General features: G+C 42.8%; 1 protein-coding gene across 1 annotated transcript; it reads left to right on the plus strand.

Annotated features, from left to right (window-relative positions):
* Nucleotides 1-15573: 15573 nt before the first annotated feature.
* On the plus strand, nucleotides 15574-16854 carry LOC127323879 (uncharacterized). The gene has a single exon (XM_051351980.2). The coding sequence runs from the start codon at nucleotides 15743-15745 to the stop codon at nucleotides 16385-16387; it is 645 nt and encodes a 214-aa protein (XP_051207940.1). The 5' UTR covers nucleotides 15574-15742; the 3' UTR covers nucleotides 16388-16854.
* Nucleotides 16855-17012: the final 158 nt, after the last annotated feature.

Consider the following 17012-nt stretch of genomic DNA (forward strand, 5'->3'; position numbering starts at 1 on the left):
TTTTAGCCAACCTATTTGTCAACACTTTGCAGAAAATCTTAAAGCTACAATTAAGCAAGCTTATTGGCCTGAGTTTCTTCATAATTCTAGCATCATTTTCTTTTGGAATCAAGGTAATCATAGCAAAATTTAACCTAAAAATGTCTAGCTTATCATCAAACCAAGCATCAAAAAAGATTCAGCAAATCAGTAGCAATGACATCCCAATATTTCGGATAGAAGAAAAAAGGACAGGCCATCTGGTCTAGGTGCACCATCAGCATAGGAGCCAAAAACAGCCTCCCTTATCTCCTACAAAGTAAATCTACTTTCTAACATTTCATTTTCTACAGTTACCTTTTCCTTAGGTAAGAAGAAATTATACACTAACCTAATATCAGGTCTTTCTTCAGCGCCAAATAAATCTTTATAATAAGTTTTGGCTATGTCTAACATCTTTTTTGTTTCAGTAACAGGGCCATCCAGCATAGGAATCATTTTATTTCTTCTTCTTTGGTTAGCTAGAGCATGAAAATATGCAGTATTTCTATCCCCCTCACAGACATCTCTATCTCTAGACCTTTGCTTGGCTTTAATTTCCTCAATAATCCAGAAAGAGCATAATTCAGCAAGAATGTGTTTAAATCTATCAGCTTCATCTACAGAAAGTTCATGTGTTTCAGCTTTAACATCTAAAGTATCATATTCCTCCATAAGGGATTTTTCTTTTTCCTAATATCAACATCTATATTTGCACTCCACCCTTTAGCATATCTTCTAAAACACCTTACTTTTGCCTGCCAAATATCTTAAGGATTATTGCGATTAACTTGGTTAGACCAAGCTTTGACTACCACATCTAAAAAATCTACCCTAGTACTCCACCATTTTTCAAATTTAAAGCTACTTTTCTTAGGAAGGTTTTCCTCCCCCGAATTCCAAACTATTGGAGTGTGATCACTACCTAACCTAGGTAATGCTCTTGCATTCCCCAAAGGAAACAGAGCCTCAAAACTAGTGTTACAAAAAATCCTATCAATCCTACTCATAATCCTATTATTTTGATTATTACTCCAAGTAAAAGACCTACCAGCCAAACCTATCTCTACTAAGGCCCACAAGTCAATCCAAGCATTGAACTTGTCAGCCCATTTAAAATCTATAACACCATTACTCTTGTCACTTTGAGACCTAACCAAATTAAAATCACCACCAATTATGGCATGTCCATCCCAGTTTAAAAACAGCTCATGTAACTCTGAAATGAACACATCTTTACCTTCCTCATAGGGAGAACCATAAACTATAGTTAATCTAATCACCACACCAGAGCTTTTACACCTAGCAGTTGTACTGACAGAAAAGGATCCAATATCCCAGGAAATAACCTCAAAAATATCACTATTTATACCAACTAGGATACCACCAGCAGTGCCCACTGCAGGCAAAAAGTTCCACTCAAAATTCTATTTCCTAAAATAGATTTCAAAAAGGACTTAGAAAATTTCTCCTTTTTTGTCTATTGGAAACCAATGTAATCTACTTTTAAAGGAATAACAGTGTCCTCTAGACACTTCTTCCTACCAGGAGCAGTAATCCCTCTAATATTGAAAAAGGAAACTAACATTGTAACTTTTTCCTGGGGTGCTTGCCCTGAGACTTCCTAATGACTTCTATCCATTTCTCTCCTTCATCCTCATAGTTCTCATCACAGTCCTTATGCTTTCTTTCAGGAGTAACAACTAAATCATCCCTACTAGATGGTAAAACTATTTTTTGAGATTCAAGAATTATCTTCTCCCTAGGAATCTCAGCATCTACTAAATCACACCTAGGTGACACTAAACTATGAGGAACAAACTCTACCCTATCATTAGCACTAATAGCAAAAATATCAATACCAACATTCCTAGCTAAAGCAGCAAGGTAATCAACATCAAGAGACTGAAAAGCATTAGACTGCATTATACCTTTCATCTTCTTGTTAGGAGCCTCCAGGTTACTCCTCTTCTTGTACTCAATAGCTTTCTTCATAACATTCATGGAATTTTCCACCCTAGAGCTCTGTCTAGTAGCTTGCACAGGTCCCCAAAGTTTCTTCTTTCTCCCTTTTTCTTTATTAACTCTGGCCAGCTCCTCATTTTTGTCAGGCTTCTCCAGGATGGGGAGGAGATCATCTGGTAGAGCAGCTTCAAGATCATCCACATTCATTTCAACAGTTTCCATGCCCCTCTTCTGGTGATCATCAATACTCTATTGTTCTTCCAAGAGGAAGTTCTGAACTTCTTCCTCCACTGTATTACCAGAACAGCTACCTCCAATTTTCCAGATAAACCTACCATCCTCACCAACATAGCCATTTTTGAGCAGCAAATCATATATCTCTGTACCACTAACATACTCCTTGACCTCTTCCCCTTCAGCAACTAGTCTTCTCCCCACAGAGCCAGAGCTAGAAGCACCAGGAGTTATCACAGTGGAGTTGGCAGTGGCGTTCCCTGCTGCATTACTTCTATCAGTTTCCATGCCATCTTGCCGTTCACCAGTTTGCTCTTCATTCCCATGTTCATCATTTCCATCAGAGGGAGGAGGAGGTGGAGGAGGAGGATCCTCAGCCACCCCCATAGCAGGTTCTCCCTCAGCTTCAAACAGCAATTGATGGAATTTTCCTTAAAAATGGAACAACCTACCAGTAGGGATTCTAGTGGAGTCTCTACACTTTATCTTAACCCTGACCACCTCAGCACAGTCTTTAAACACACTCATTCAATCTATTTCCTCTAGAATACCACACACAGAAACAGCTTGGGCAATGCAGTTCCATTCACACCATGGAGGTTGTAACCCATGGATTTTCATCCAAGTCTCCTGCATAACAGCTACAGGATCTGGATCGTCATCCCAGGCCTCCACTTTAACCCAGACACAAGGTTTTGTCAGTCCAAATCTTGGGTAACCAATCACCTGGTCCACTTGAAGGTGAGGGGAAGTTTGACCAGGTAAGACCATTGAGTCAACTCTCTGATTTGCCAAGGCCAATTTGTTCTGTAGATCCCAGCAAACTCCTTAGCCAGCTCAGATTTTGTGATGTTGCCCTCCTCAATCAACACCAGACCACAGTTCTTGGTGGTGGCCACAGGATTTACTATCACATCAGGAATCTCAATGTGAAAAAATCCCAAGCCATTAGCAGCACTACCAATATACTTAGCTACCTGAGGAGGTCTCTTGATGACAGGACAGTTTTCAACTACATGGTTTGTTGCTTTGCAAATGAAGCAGAGAGCCTTCTTGTCACAAGATTGCTTGAAATGACCAGGTTCCCCACATCCAAGACAGATAGTGTCCACATAAGACATCTGATTTGGGATCACTTGAGCAGCTTCCCCACTCCCTACACTCTTCGTCTTCTGCATCTGCTTGGGCTCTCCATTTTTCCCTTTAGCAGCATTCACACCCTCTGAACTCTGATTATTCTGGGAGAAATCTTCAGAATTTGGTGCTATCCACTGGTTGGATGGGTACCCAAACTGATGTGGGGGAAATTGAGGATATGCTCCCTGGAAGGCCCAAGGAGGAGGCATCCCTCCAGGAAAAAAAACCATAAGGATGGGGAGGGAAAGGGAAACCACCTTGATTTTGCTGAAAATCTTGGAATGGATGTTGCAGGTGCTGCTGAGGATTCTGTTGGAATTGGTTGTTTTGCTGCTGGCGATTCCAGCCATCTCCTCTTCCACCCCCAGATCATCTTCCCCTGTTTCTTCCACCCCGGCCACGATCAGCCATGAGCTCCTCCTCAACCTCTAGATCTATAAACTCACACTCTTCAGCCCCCAAGTAACATAGGGCTGGTCTCTCTGGTGGCAATGGCGGCGGAGAGGGAGGGTTACGAACCCTAGGGAGTGGATGAGGGTTTTTATATGGCTCATCCCTCGTGGATGGCTTGGCTAGATGCTGAGGGATATTCCAGAGTTGCTCAAAAAGTATCTCAACCTCCTTATCCTCTATGTCCACCACCGGGGCAGGGTGCCTACTTTTTGACTCGGTCCACTACGCCATGGACAAGCTCCTGGAACCCACCACCACATCCTCACTCACTCATTTCCCGCCAATATCCAGAGCCGCAAACTAAATCAAGCTTCGGATTCCTCGAAATCTTCCACCATCAACCCCATTAGCTGCGCGTGCTGGTGAAGTATGAGCAGCGCTAGAGCTGCCTTCAGTTCTGAGACCGCCAGCCCCAGCAGCCGAGGTCGTTTATTCCAATGCAGAGGGAGTTGCGGGCGAGCTCTCTGGGCTGCCAAATCGAATGGGGACAACTGCCTCCCCGGACAAATTCTCCTCTCCGACGGCCGCCGCTTGCTCACCGACAGGCTCTGCGTCGTGTCCTGGAGTTCCAGATCTCTCTGTACTGCCTCCTTCAGCATCACAAACCTCGGACCAGGCTTTCGCCCCTGCACCGGCGCCTGCAGCGCCAGAATCACACCTGCGACGACGGTTGTTGCTCGCGTCGCCTGAGACCTCGATCCCCGCCGTTGCGCCGAGGACGACGAGCTCGGGATCAACGGCGATTGGCCCGAACGAGCCCACGCAGAAGTTGAAGCCTCCGCTCCAAGGCGATCGAACTCCGTCCTCAGCCTGTACCCAGCACGGCGACCTCTGCCTCGCCATTGACGATCCAGCTTCCTCACCCTTAGCACCTTCGCGAGATCCCATCTCCTCTTCCCCGCCTCCGGTACCGCACTCCCACCACCACGGCCGCTCACCCGCCTCCTCTCCCTCATCCGCGCAGATCGCCAGCGTCAGCCTTCGATTCACGCTGGATTTTGGAAGGAACCTAGCTATCGGTGGTGAGCTCGAGATGGAGGAATCTGGTGTTGAGAGGGGGGCAAGTGGCTGAGAAGGATGCTCGAGCGACGCGTGTAGAGGCGCCTTCAACCCCCTGGCCCGCCATGGACGCGGATCGAGGTGACCCCACCATGAACAGGACCTCGGGACGGGCTCGGGGTAGAGTCGCCCCTGAGTCGCGAGAGCATCTTTTCCCCACCAAGTTCTAACCTCTTGTTGTCGCTCTTCATATATTGACAAGTTTTAAAAATTGAATTTTAAAACATGAAGGAAATCTATGAAACTTGGTGAAACACAAGTTCTATGAAGTTTCACTAAGTTCCAAACCTCAAAAGAAACTGGATTTCATAAATTCCTATGAAGTTTCCCCAAGCTCCAAACCTCAAAAACCACTGGGCTATCGTCCTCAATTTTTTTAAAAAAATTTTATCAAAATATATTTAGTACAACTAGGCGTATATAATTTCCCATAAACATAACAAAATTTCAAGTCTGGATATCGAAACATAATGAAACCTGGTGATTGATTTTGGAGACCAATAAAACTAATTCAAACATGATGATGCACGACAAACCTCTTCGCTAGGAACACACTAAACTTTCTAATTTTAAAATTACTATTATAAAATGTGTAATGTGAGAGAAGGGAGCTGACACATTCTCTGCGGAAAGTGGAAGAGGAAGAATGTCAAGAGCATATTTCTAAGTTCGAACCATGTCAAGAGCATATCACTACGGGCAGAGCTGCAGTATGCCCGACGGCCGCCAGCCGTCGGCACAGGCTGTGCCGACGGTGACCGTCGGCGTAGCGTCGTCGGCATAGTTCTGGTCAGGGATTGTCCAATCACCGTTGGCACAAATTGGCCGTCGGCATAATATTTTAAAATTTTCAAAAAAAATGAAAAAATATCCAAATTATGTTTTTTGAAAAAAATTATTTTTCCCAATTTCCTTGTTATTCTTTTTTACTTGTTAATCTTTCACAATCACACTTAGTACACCTAATCTTAAGTCAAATTGCACTTGTAGTCAAACTTCCCAGTGGTCACCCATCTTCACACAACTCTCACCCTAGTACGCTTAACTTCTTGGTTCTCTTCGGATAAGCTTCCATGAAAGAAATGACACATTGTTGTTAATATTACCATTCAGGGTGGGCATAAAAACCGTGAAACCGAAAACCGAATCCAAGCCGAAACCGAACTAACCGAAATCTCGGTTTTTTCCATTAACCGCTATTTTTTCGGTTTTCATTTATACTAACCGAATTAAATTTGGTAGAATTCGGTTTTTAGCCCCACCAACCGAACAAGACCGAATAGACCGAATTGAGTAACCTACCATCAACTTAATTTATGCATAAACCGATCATTCCATAGAACCCCAACTACGTTTGATGTTCCAAAAATTGTTCATTCAATGTATAACTTTGGTCTTTGATGTACTAGCTTTTTCTGAATATAGCGTGAAGCCTGCATAATAGAACACGTCGCTCGAAATCTTAGCTACCCCTTTTAATCGCTCACGATTGATGCACCTATACCACGAGTGCCGCAGCCTACCAAATAACATCATTCCACGATTGGTGCTCATTTGTCGATTTTTTGCGCAGTTGATGCTTTTTCGTTGATATGTCAATCACTATTTGCTTTCTTCGGTGATGCCTACTATTTGTTCAATTAAGTAGGTTTATTTGGTTTTAACCGAAAACCGAACCGAATTTGTCGGTTAACCGAATCTTCGGTTTCTTAAATTTTCATGCCAATTTCGGTTATCATTCATAAAAACCGAATTTGTTTAAAAACCGCAAAAACCGAACCGAAATTTCGGTTAAAACCGAATGCCCACCCTGAATTACCATATCAATCATATTAACCCTTTGACCGTGATGCCACACCTCTATATTTTTAAATTCTAAACTATTACTTAAGTAAACAACAATGAATATATATAAATAATAATAATATAGAATTTGAAAAACAATTAAATGATTTTATTTTTTGTCTTCTTTATTTAATATGGAATAATTAATATCATTAAATGCGAATTTGGCAAATAATATGTATAAATTGATCAGAAAAATAAGAGGAATACAAATATGACATCCATATCATATTTTGAACCTACAAAGTTAATTTACCCAAAAATCATGAGCATTAGATCAAGTACTACCTATAGTTTAAATCTGATTGACTTTATCGGAAATGAGGTGGGAAACGGCCTCGGCATGGCATAGTTTGCCGAAATGAGGTCATATTTGGCACGTGTGTGGGCCCTAGGATGGGAAGAAAGACCCAGAACGCGGAATTCTAATCCGACCCACGGACGACCATCTTTTCATTTTTAGCATGCCCAAACGGTTTTTATTTGTGAAGCAGCTACATGGGACGCATTTTAGTATGACGTGAAACCTCCGTGCGATGATAGTAGACCACCGACACACCACCTATCACATGGCATGTGCACGCGTTAGCTTTTTGGGAACCCATGCGGCTTCCGGTGGTGTCCTGCCGAATCCGCTGGAAACTAATCGGATTTGAACTAGGGGTCAACTATCCATCGCTCCAGAAATTCCGGAAAAAATGTTTTTATTTCTACGAAGCATCATTATATGTGCTAATTTTCGTCCGTTTAGTTTGTTCGCGAATGGGTGCACCCGCACACCCGGTACGGCGATAACGCATGTCCCGGGGGCCCTGTTTTGACCAGATGGCAATTTGAAAAAGTAAAAAAATTCCACGGAGCCGCACGGCGTCATTTTATATGTCATAGTAACTATTTCGTCTGTCAAAACTGGGATACGACAATTATTTTAAAAAACCCTTCACGAAAAGAGCTATCACGTCCGGAATTCTATGGATTTTAGGGGAAATGAGGTGGGGAATGACCTCGGCATGGCAGAGTTTGCCGAGGTCATATTTCGCACGTGTGTGGGCCCTAGGATGGGAAGCAAGACCCCGGGTGCGGATTTCTAAACCGACCCACGGGCGGCCATCTTTTCATTTTTAGCGTGTCCAAACGGTTTTTATTTGTGAAGCAGCTACATGGGGCGTATTTTAGTATGACGTGAAACCTCTGTGCGATGATAGTAGACCACCTACGCACCACCTATCACATGACATGTGCACGCGTTAGCTTTTTGGGAACCCATGCGGCTTCCGGCGGTGTCCCGCCGAATCCGTTGGAAATTGACCAGATTTGAACTAGGGCTCAACTATATGTCGCACCAGAAATTCCGGAAAAAATGTTTTTAGTCCTACGACACATCATTATATCTGCTAATTTTTGTCCGTTTAGTTTGTTCATGAATGGGTGCACCCGCACACCCGGTACGGCGATACCGCATGTCCCGGGGGCCCTGTTTTGGCCATATGGCAGTTTGGAAGAAGTGAAAAAATCTCACGGAGCCGTGCGGCGTCATTTTATATGTCATAGTAACTATTCCATTTGTCAAAACTGGGATACGACAATTATTTTGAAAAATCATTCACGAAAAGGGCTATCACGTCCAGAGTTCTATAGATTTTAGGGAAAATGAGGTGGGAAACGGCATCGGTATGGCATAGTTTGCCGAAACGAGGTCATATTTGGCACGTGTGTGGGCCCTAGGATGAGAAACAAGACCTCGGGTGCGGAATTCTAATCCGACCCACGGGCGACCATCTTTTCATTTTTAGCGTGTCCAAACGGTTTTTATTTGTGGAGCAGCTACATGAGGCGCATTTTAGTATGACGTGAAACTTCTGTGCGATGATAATAGACCACCTACACATCACCTATCACATGACATGTGCACGTGTTAGCTTTTTGAGAACCAATGCAGCTTCCGGTGGTGTCCTGCCGAATCCACAAGGATTTTGTAATGAAACAGGAGCGTACTATTTGTCTTCTTGTGCTGCACGATAATGGATAAAGGCTGGGCTATGGACGACCGAATATAATTCAGAGCCCCAAAAGAGATGAAGACCTTCTTGTTTCTCTGCGACCAAAGGAGACGAAAACCTGCCGTGACAAAACATACCACTAGTAGGCACTAGCTCGTGTCGTTCGTGCCCAATAACACCGAAAATTCAGATCCGGCGACCGATGCTTGTAACCAAAAGGAAACACGGATGAAAAGAAAATGCTTGTCGTCTCTATCTGTCCGCACTAGCTCGTCCGAAACGATCGTCGATCATGCATTTAGGCGACGTCAGCCTGAACAGCTTTGGTGCTACGTGTCAGCCTTGGTGAGATTCTCGGATGTGAAAACCCATGGTAATTACAGCTTTAATAAGAATAGAGCTATTCTCTGTAATGACATTTTAAACTACTAACCGAGGATAGGGTCTGCGAAGAAAATATGCCAATCGCGCATTTTTCTAAATTTATTGGAAACCTGGTGACTCGGATTTCTGGGCCGGTCTCATGGCGACGAATAAATATGTCTTCCCATATGTTTCTTTCAGAATCAAGGATAGATCGAAAATTAGATTCTGGGAGGACAGTGGCTGGGTAATGTCACAATCCACGAACAATATTCAGCTCTATACAACATTGTTCATCACAACGGTAATACAATCACTAAGTTGTTGGAATCTTCCCCACCAAATGTGACGTTCATAAGAGATCATGTTGGTCCTTTGCTTGCATCATGAAATGCATTACTGCAGTGCTTGGATTCGATCCATTTGTCGCAGGTACTGACAAATATCGACGGAATCTACATGAGAGTGGTAAATTCTCTGTGGTTTTGATTAAGCCAGATTTGCCAATTAATAAGAACAAAAAAAATTGGAAAATGAAGATTCCACTAAGAACTAAGACTTTTGCATGGTGTCTTCTCAAGGGTGTAATAATCACCAAAGACGGCCTTGTAAAATGCAATTGGCATGAAGGATACGACGATGGATATTTTAACATGAATGGCAGCATAATCTGCGGCTTGAACCTCCCTCACACTAGGCACCTTTACAGTTTCCTTGAGGTTTACTTGTAGTATGCCACTTTTTTCTTTATATCTTTTGGACGGTTGGATCTGAGCGGCTATGTACATCCTAGATATAATGAGGTCGTAAGTAATGTTTAAAATTTGCAATTAATAAAGTATTCTCAATCAGGAAAAAAAGTTGTAGCACTGAGCATTGATTGATGTAGAGACCGGGATGGTTATCCTCGATTTGGAAAAGAAAATGAAAGCTTTGGACACAACGTTGACGCCACTGAAAAGGTCACAAGCGAAGTTTTTATCTCGTTGATAACTTTAACGAAGAAGTCTACAGTATATCTTGAGCTGATTTAGCACGTAGAAAATTCCAAAAAAAAATGTGGTTCTAAAATGCACGAGCACTTGAGATTTGATAAGAGAATCTTCAAGTGGAACGACCTGGCCTGTCTGATGCTGAAGCTTAGGCATTCGGTCGTCCTTGGCATCTTCGATAGTAACTGAAAGCAATCGAGTTGATGTAGCTACTATAGATGTGGCGACATGATGCATCACATTTGGGAATCTGAACCAACAGGCCAACACATTAACCCCCACTGATCGGGAGGTTTCTTTTCACTACCTTCGTCCGTAGCATTCTGCGCGTCACTTTTGTTTTGAGGGAGATATATATCAGTGCATGCATGGTGCCACGAATGTTTATTTGTGGACTGGATTAATCGTTTATTCTTGCATCGAGATGAAATGCTAAAACTGGTTAGAAACAATTATCGCAAAAAATAAAAACTGGTGAGAAACAATACGGTGGTTAGCCGACCAGTGGTGCGTCGACACCATACGGCCTTGTTTGGTACTAGTGTTTCAGTGGGGATTAGTGGGGATAATACTCTAGAGTATTGGGTGAATCACTTATGTCACCCAATCCCCACAAAACCCCATCCCCAATCCACTAGGTAGGGATAGAGTATTGGGGATTGAAAAAATTACACTAAAATTTGGGGGAAAAGTGGGGATAAGTGAGGATTAAACTCTCTCATACTCTAGCACCAAACATGCATTGGGGATAAGTGGGGATTTAAAGTTTGGAGCGGATTATCCCCGCTAATCCCCACTAAAACTCTAGTACCAAACAAGGCCTACCAGGGGTAGTGTTCTGCTTGCCTTCCTTGGCATTTTTATCCTAGCCCTAGTGCCAGTTCGCTAGAACCATGGTGATTTTTTACACGTATGCGTGATCTGGAACTCTACAAAACTAGATGTTCAGGATTCAAACATGAGGAGTTATGTGCCATGTGACTCGTGTCTAGAACTAGATCTACATAAAACTAGATGTTACGACAGTGAGAAAAAAAAACGTGTGCAATGAGTCACGCAAATGTGATCGTCTGCAAGCCTACCCACATCATCAACCGTCCATAATGGATGATCGTTGTGGCGGGAAGGCCACACCGGCCACATGCATTTCATGATGCCAATGTTCATTGTGTACTTTTAAGCAAATGGTGAAACATGAGGCTCAAGTGTTGACTATGTGATTTCGGTATTTTTTTTATTTAAACAAATTGATTAAGATATTACATATATTTTCATGTAACCCTTAAAAAAACTAAGTCTCTTGCTCTCTTCTCCATTCCCCGATGGTCTAGACAGGGTGTGGCAATGGCTTTGCCATGGCCTCGCACTCCCACACATTTTGGACGAGAGAGCACGCCCCACGTATGAGAGCACAGCGACGTCTCCTTGTCGGCAGACAAATCTCCCGCCTTCTCCTCTCCTCGGCGGCCAAATCTACCTCCATGGTGGAGGATGTTGAGGATACTTCCTCTTTGCCAAAAGGAAAGGATCAGAAGGTGGTGCGAGATGCACGTCGGGGGAGAGGAGGAGGACGCGGCGGCCAATACAAGTGGATGCAGAGGAGGATGGATACGCACTAGCCCCCGTGGGAGGCCAGGCCAAGTAGGAGATTGGGCTTGGTACATAGCCGATCGGCGGAGGGATGGGACAAATACGAGGTTCATGACACGTATAGATATCCATTGTCCCGTGGCGCCCTCATCCATGAGCAGTGCAGCCACCTCGGTAGGGTGTCAAGTGAGATCCCACCAAAATGTCTACATTTTACACAAGAACCGAAATTACACTGCAAGTGGGATTGGTACGATCCCACTTGACATCTTACATCTCGGATTCGGCATCACCGCGTGAGGATCCATGTTAGAAGAGCCGTCGGCTGGAGATGACAATGGCCCCAACCTTGGGCACCTCGCACGATGGTGGGACTACTTGATCTATCGCATGCATGGTACCCGCTGCAAACGCCGTGTAGATTTCATGGTGCATTCAAATATACCATTGTTCGCTCACCGTGAAATTTTTAAGTGATGGTCTTGCTTCCCACCTAACCCAGCGTATTTAGGTGCCACCATAAACTCAACAACGACTCTTTCCTAGCGGCGGTGTTGCCACACGCCGAGAAAAATTGGTTCACCAAGGAAATATGTTTTCTCGATACTTATGGATTGTTCCTTCTTTGCTAAGAACTCCCGAAGGAGTAAGCTGCTCTAGCAACCACATGTGCGGACGGTACTTGAGAGAGAACGCCGGTGCTCCAGGCATCATAGAGGGGGAGGTGAACAGGAAATCACCATGTCTTATTGTATATGTACCTATAATTCTATTTCATGCAAAGCATAATTAACCACTGTACAATTAAACGTGTTTAATCAGGTGTTCTCAATCACATAGGCGTTTTTCTCAAAAGAAACAAAGTTTGCAAGTTCCAAGTGCACTCTTCTTTTCGCGAGGACATCTAGAAATTGCAGTCATCCGCTAAGTTATATCCAGTTTGTTAACACGAGCGAATTGTATGTTGCCAACCTAGTACTGTAACATATTTCATCCCCGCTTTTCACGTGTACACACAGTACGATCATCACCACACAAGTATCATTTATTTATAGATTAGTCTAAGTGCTCCACAGGAGCATATGTTCTTCTCCGGTTGTGTAGTGGCATTCTATCTGATCCTAGACACTTTGTCGTATGATCAATTAATAGATGCAAAGCTCCCTGGAATATTTGCTGGCTTAAGAGGATCCAAGGAGATAAACTCGAAGTGGTCCAAGCTAATAATCATTCACTTTTGTGACAGTCCGGTTTATGTTAGTTTATTGTATATACACTGCTTTTCTAGAGAGAAATGATTTCATTTGTACACAAACTTCGAATTCAGTACTAACTAAATTTATAATCAATAATAAAAATTGTGTTAGATCGACGGACAGAATAAATTCCAGCGTGAGTACCGGAAAGTAATGGGAAGGCAACCATCGTAAAAGCGCTCCAAATAGGAAAGTAATTGGAAGTACCTGCCAATGATATAATTTTTATGGCATATATCTCATATTTTGTTGGCTAAATTAATAGTTAAGTATTTTTCTCAAAGCATGTATTACCCTAATAAACCGGTATGGAGGAAGTACTAGATAGTAAAAAGGTTATTGATGGAAGGGCAATTGTATTTAGGGAAAATTTGCTACAGGACATCGTTATTTTCCGATATTTGCTGAAACACACCGCCCGATTATGTGTTTGTCAGGTACCATTACAATTAGGTGGCACATTTGTCAGAACAAACCACCTGGCTTAAAACGGAGTCAAAAGTGCAAAACTTTCTGTTTTTAGCGAGGTGATGTATTCTGTTAAATATGACATAGAATTGTAATAGTACCTGGCAAAGACGCAGTCGAGCGATGTGTTTTGGCAAACGCCGCAAAATAACGATGTCTTGTAGCAAATTTTCCCAATTTATGATAGGCTGTTCTTATCTAAGGTCTTACCATTAATCACCTGAAATCTATTTTCCGTACCTATCTAATAAAATAAAGTAGCAATTTGCGAGTGACATTTTGACAAGGAGAATTAAGCATCTGACTAGTGTCACTTCTACTTTACCACAGCTTCAGTTATCCCATTTCTTAGAAACCATGCGCAAGTTCCTGTTGACTTTGCAAGTCAACTTACTTTTGAAGTGTTCCTTTCTCACTGATTTCTTGGACCATGTATCATCAATGTTTTAACCTTAATTTTATTCATAATAAATGCAACAGATTGTATTTTATTGTGAATAAATAGATTAATAAAAATATTCAAAAAAATAGATTAATAAAAATATACTCGGCCCTTACAGGTAGGTACACCAACAATAGTGTGCGGCAAGCTGAGAAATCTCAATCAAATATTTTCCGCGGGAAATACTAGTGTTAGCCAGGGAACTGCGACAATTCCCTAATTATCCACTTCCGTTGAGGCCTACACGCAGTGCTGCTCGACAGTGGGTTATTGCAGTCGGCAATCACTTCAATCATAGAAAAGCTTCATGGCCCCTGCCCCCGCTGCCTTTGCACAAAGTCACCACTTGGATGGCGTCATTCTTCTCATCCAAATCCAGTTTGCAGCCTCTCCACAAATTTTGCATCTAAAATAATAACAATATGCAGCAGTAGCTGCCTCTTCACTTTTTTTGGCTACATTCATCCACTACCGTGTTATAATTTTCTTATTCATACAATTCCATACATTTAAAATACTTTCTCCAGTCCAAACTAATTCGTGCAGCCATATTCTAATATTATATAGTATAAGTCTACTAATCCTTAACTGCGTCAACTAATTCGGGCAAGAGAAAGTAACATTTCTCGGCCATGGACTCTAAGAGGCTCCTAACCACTAGTCGAAATCAAACTAGTTTGAGCAATCGAGGACACGTGCACCGATCGCACGCCTAGGAAACTAATATGACTGTATCATCAATTATTCAGTTTTCCGCCAGTTTTCTTATAAACTAGCCAATTTTCCTCTTCTTAATGAAAAGACAGTTGCTCCAAAAAAAAGTATCAGCAATTATAATACTATGAAGAAATAATATGACAGAGTATTTAATAATGTATCTAATGATTGATTTACCATTGTAAAAGGTGATATTTAATTAAAATATTAGCTCAAAGTTTACAAGGTTTGACTTTTGGCAAAATTTATATGCCTTTTTTATGGAACGGAGGGAGTACTACACAAGGACGGAAGTTTTTCTTCGTTCACTGTTAAAATTACGGATAGGGATTTATGCTGGTTATCATGCCAATTTTACAACTTAGATTGGAATTCCATTTCCATCCTCATATTTAAATTATAGCCAGGAAACTTCCATAAAAATAATGTAGGGCGTGAATTTTGTAATATTGTTGTATGCAATTACACAATCCGACGCCGTTTGGTCTCTAACAAGTCTCTCGGTGTCACCGGCAAGCCAGCAAGTGGCTGTCACTTGTGAGTTTACACGCAACTCTACCTGAAAGCCTTTGCTTTGTCCATGCAATAATGTACTACGAATTGAAAGTTTGTTACCGAAAGCAAGGTATCACTAGGAGAATATGTGAAAGCTGGAGAGGGTTTGGCATGGACAAATCACAAATATGGAGAATTATATTCTACCTCTGCGAAGAGACTGACTCGAGTCAAGTCATGCATCCAAAACCCCAAATAATCATGAGAAAAAAAAAACTCTTGGTAATTAAGCCAAGATATAGATCTAGCTTTGTAGTTACGGATGACACAGAGAACAATCTAGGAGAATTAAGGATCTGCAAGGAGTATATTTTTTGGATATAATAATCCGTAGATGCCCACTGGCCTTGCCCATATTTGTAGCTACCAAACTCTAGCTCAATATATATTAGATTCTCAAACTACAAAAAGAAAACTGATAACATATCCCAATTGTGAGAGAGAAGAGAATACATTGTCTCTCTCTTGGGCAGACAAAGCTACTGTGCCACACTATAAAAGGCCCTCACCAACCCATGGCTTCTTCTCCTCATCAGCCATAGACAACAAACAAGATCAATCACTTGGCCACATCGCAGCTATAATCTACTAGCGCTACTACACTAGAAGCACCCATATAAGCAAAGAAGAGACAAGAAGAACAAGATCATGTACCACCATAACCATGGCGAGGTGGCCAGCCTTCACTTCCTCCAGCCTCCAAATCCTTCCCGCTCCTTCGCCACTCACCACCACATGAGCATGGCCTTGCCGCCTGAGGTCTACTTCCCTCCCTCCTTTGATCCTACCGCTCTACTTGCCGGCGACGATGTGGCAGCTGCCTTTGAGTTTGACACTATTCTTGAAGAAGCGGCTCACCATGCCAGCGGCAATGGCTCACCCAGCTCAGGCTCCGACGCCGTTAACTACTGCCAATTGGGTGGTGCTGACTCTGGCGTCGGAGGTGCGGAGGAGGAAAGGAGGAGGAGGCGGATGGTATCAAACCGGGAGTCGGCGCGGCGGTCACGCATGCGTAAGCAGCGGCAGCTGAGCGAGCTGTGGGCGCAGGTCACCCACCTCCGCGGCGCCAACCGCCGCCTCCTCGACGAGCTCAACGGTGCATTGAGGCAGTGCGCTGACGCCTGCCGCGAGAGCGCCAATCTCAGGGACGAGAAGGCCGAGCTGACCAAGAAGCTCGAGCAGCTGTCGGAGCAATCGGCGCCAGAAGAGAAGGCCGCCTCGAGCAATCACAGTAGCTGCTCCTCGGAGACATGCTGCAAGGAGAGCACCACTGTTGCTGCTTCTATTGAATGATGAATATTGTTATACTCGAATTATCCACCCAGATTTTTACTTGAGAGGATAACAACTACTATATCAATAAGAACATGCATGTAAAACTAAACAATGATATATAATTATTTAATGGCGATGCCTGGGATCAGCATGCACCCTGCACCCTGCAATCAGTTTCCCTTATCTGGAATGTGTTTTGTGTAACCATTTAGGTACTTATCTTGTATGTATAAATTAACATGGATAAGATGTATTATTGCAAGTTGCAAACTTGAACCCGTTAGAACAGAAGGAACAGTAGCAAGATCAAAGTATGAGAGTGAGAGAGCAAGGAAAGACCATAAGCCAGTGAGAAGGACAAGTGTTTAGCTTTCCATTATGCTGTGCAACTAAATGAAGAGAAAAAATAGTGTCTTCACTTGATGATATCATAAGCTCAACTTCCATGTAATGGCTTTGTGATTCCTAATGAATTGTCTACTTCATCGATGCCAATGTACCTACCAATTGCTTTCGATCAGCAGCTCAGTGGCGTAGGAGTTATTGTATTTGCAAATTGCAAGGTTGTATCAAACAAGGTTCGACATATGCATCAAGCACTTTTGGCATATGAATGTAGATTGTAGCATCAAGATCTAACATA

The sequence above is a fragment of the Lolium perenne genome, chromosome 7 (assembly GCF_019359855.2).
Source record: "Lolium perenne isolate Kyuss_39 chromosome 7, Kyuss_2.0, whole genome shotgun sequence".
Classification (NCBI taxonomy): Eukaryota; Viridiplantae; Streptophyta; class Magnoliopsida; order Poales; family Poaceae; genus Lolium; species Lolium perenne.

Bases quoted from the DNA above. Each gene is read 5' to 3' on its own strand.
- LOC127323879 (XM_051351980.2), top strand. From the start codon at position 15,743: ATGTACCACCATAACCATGGCGAGGTGGCCAGCCTTCACTTCCTCCAG.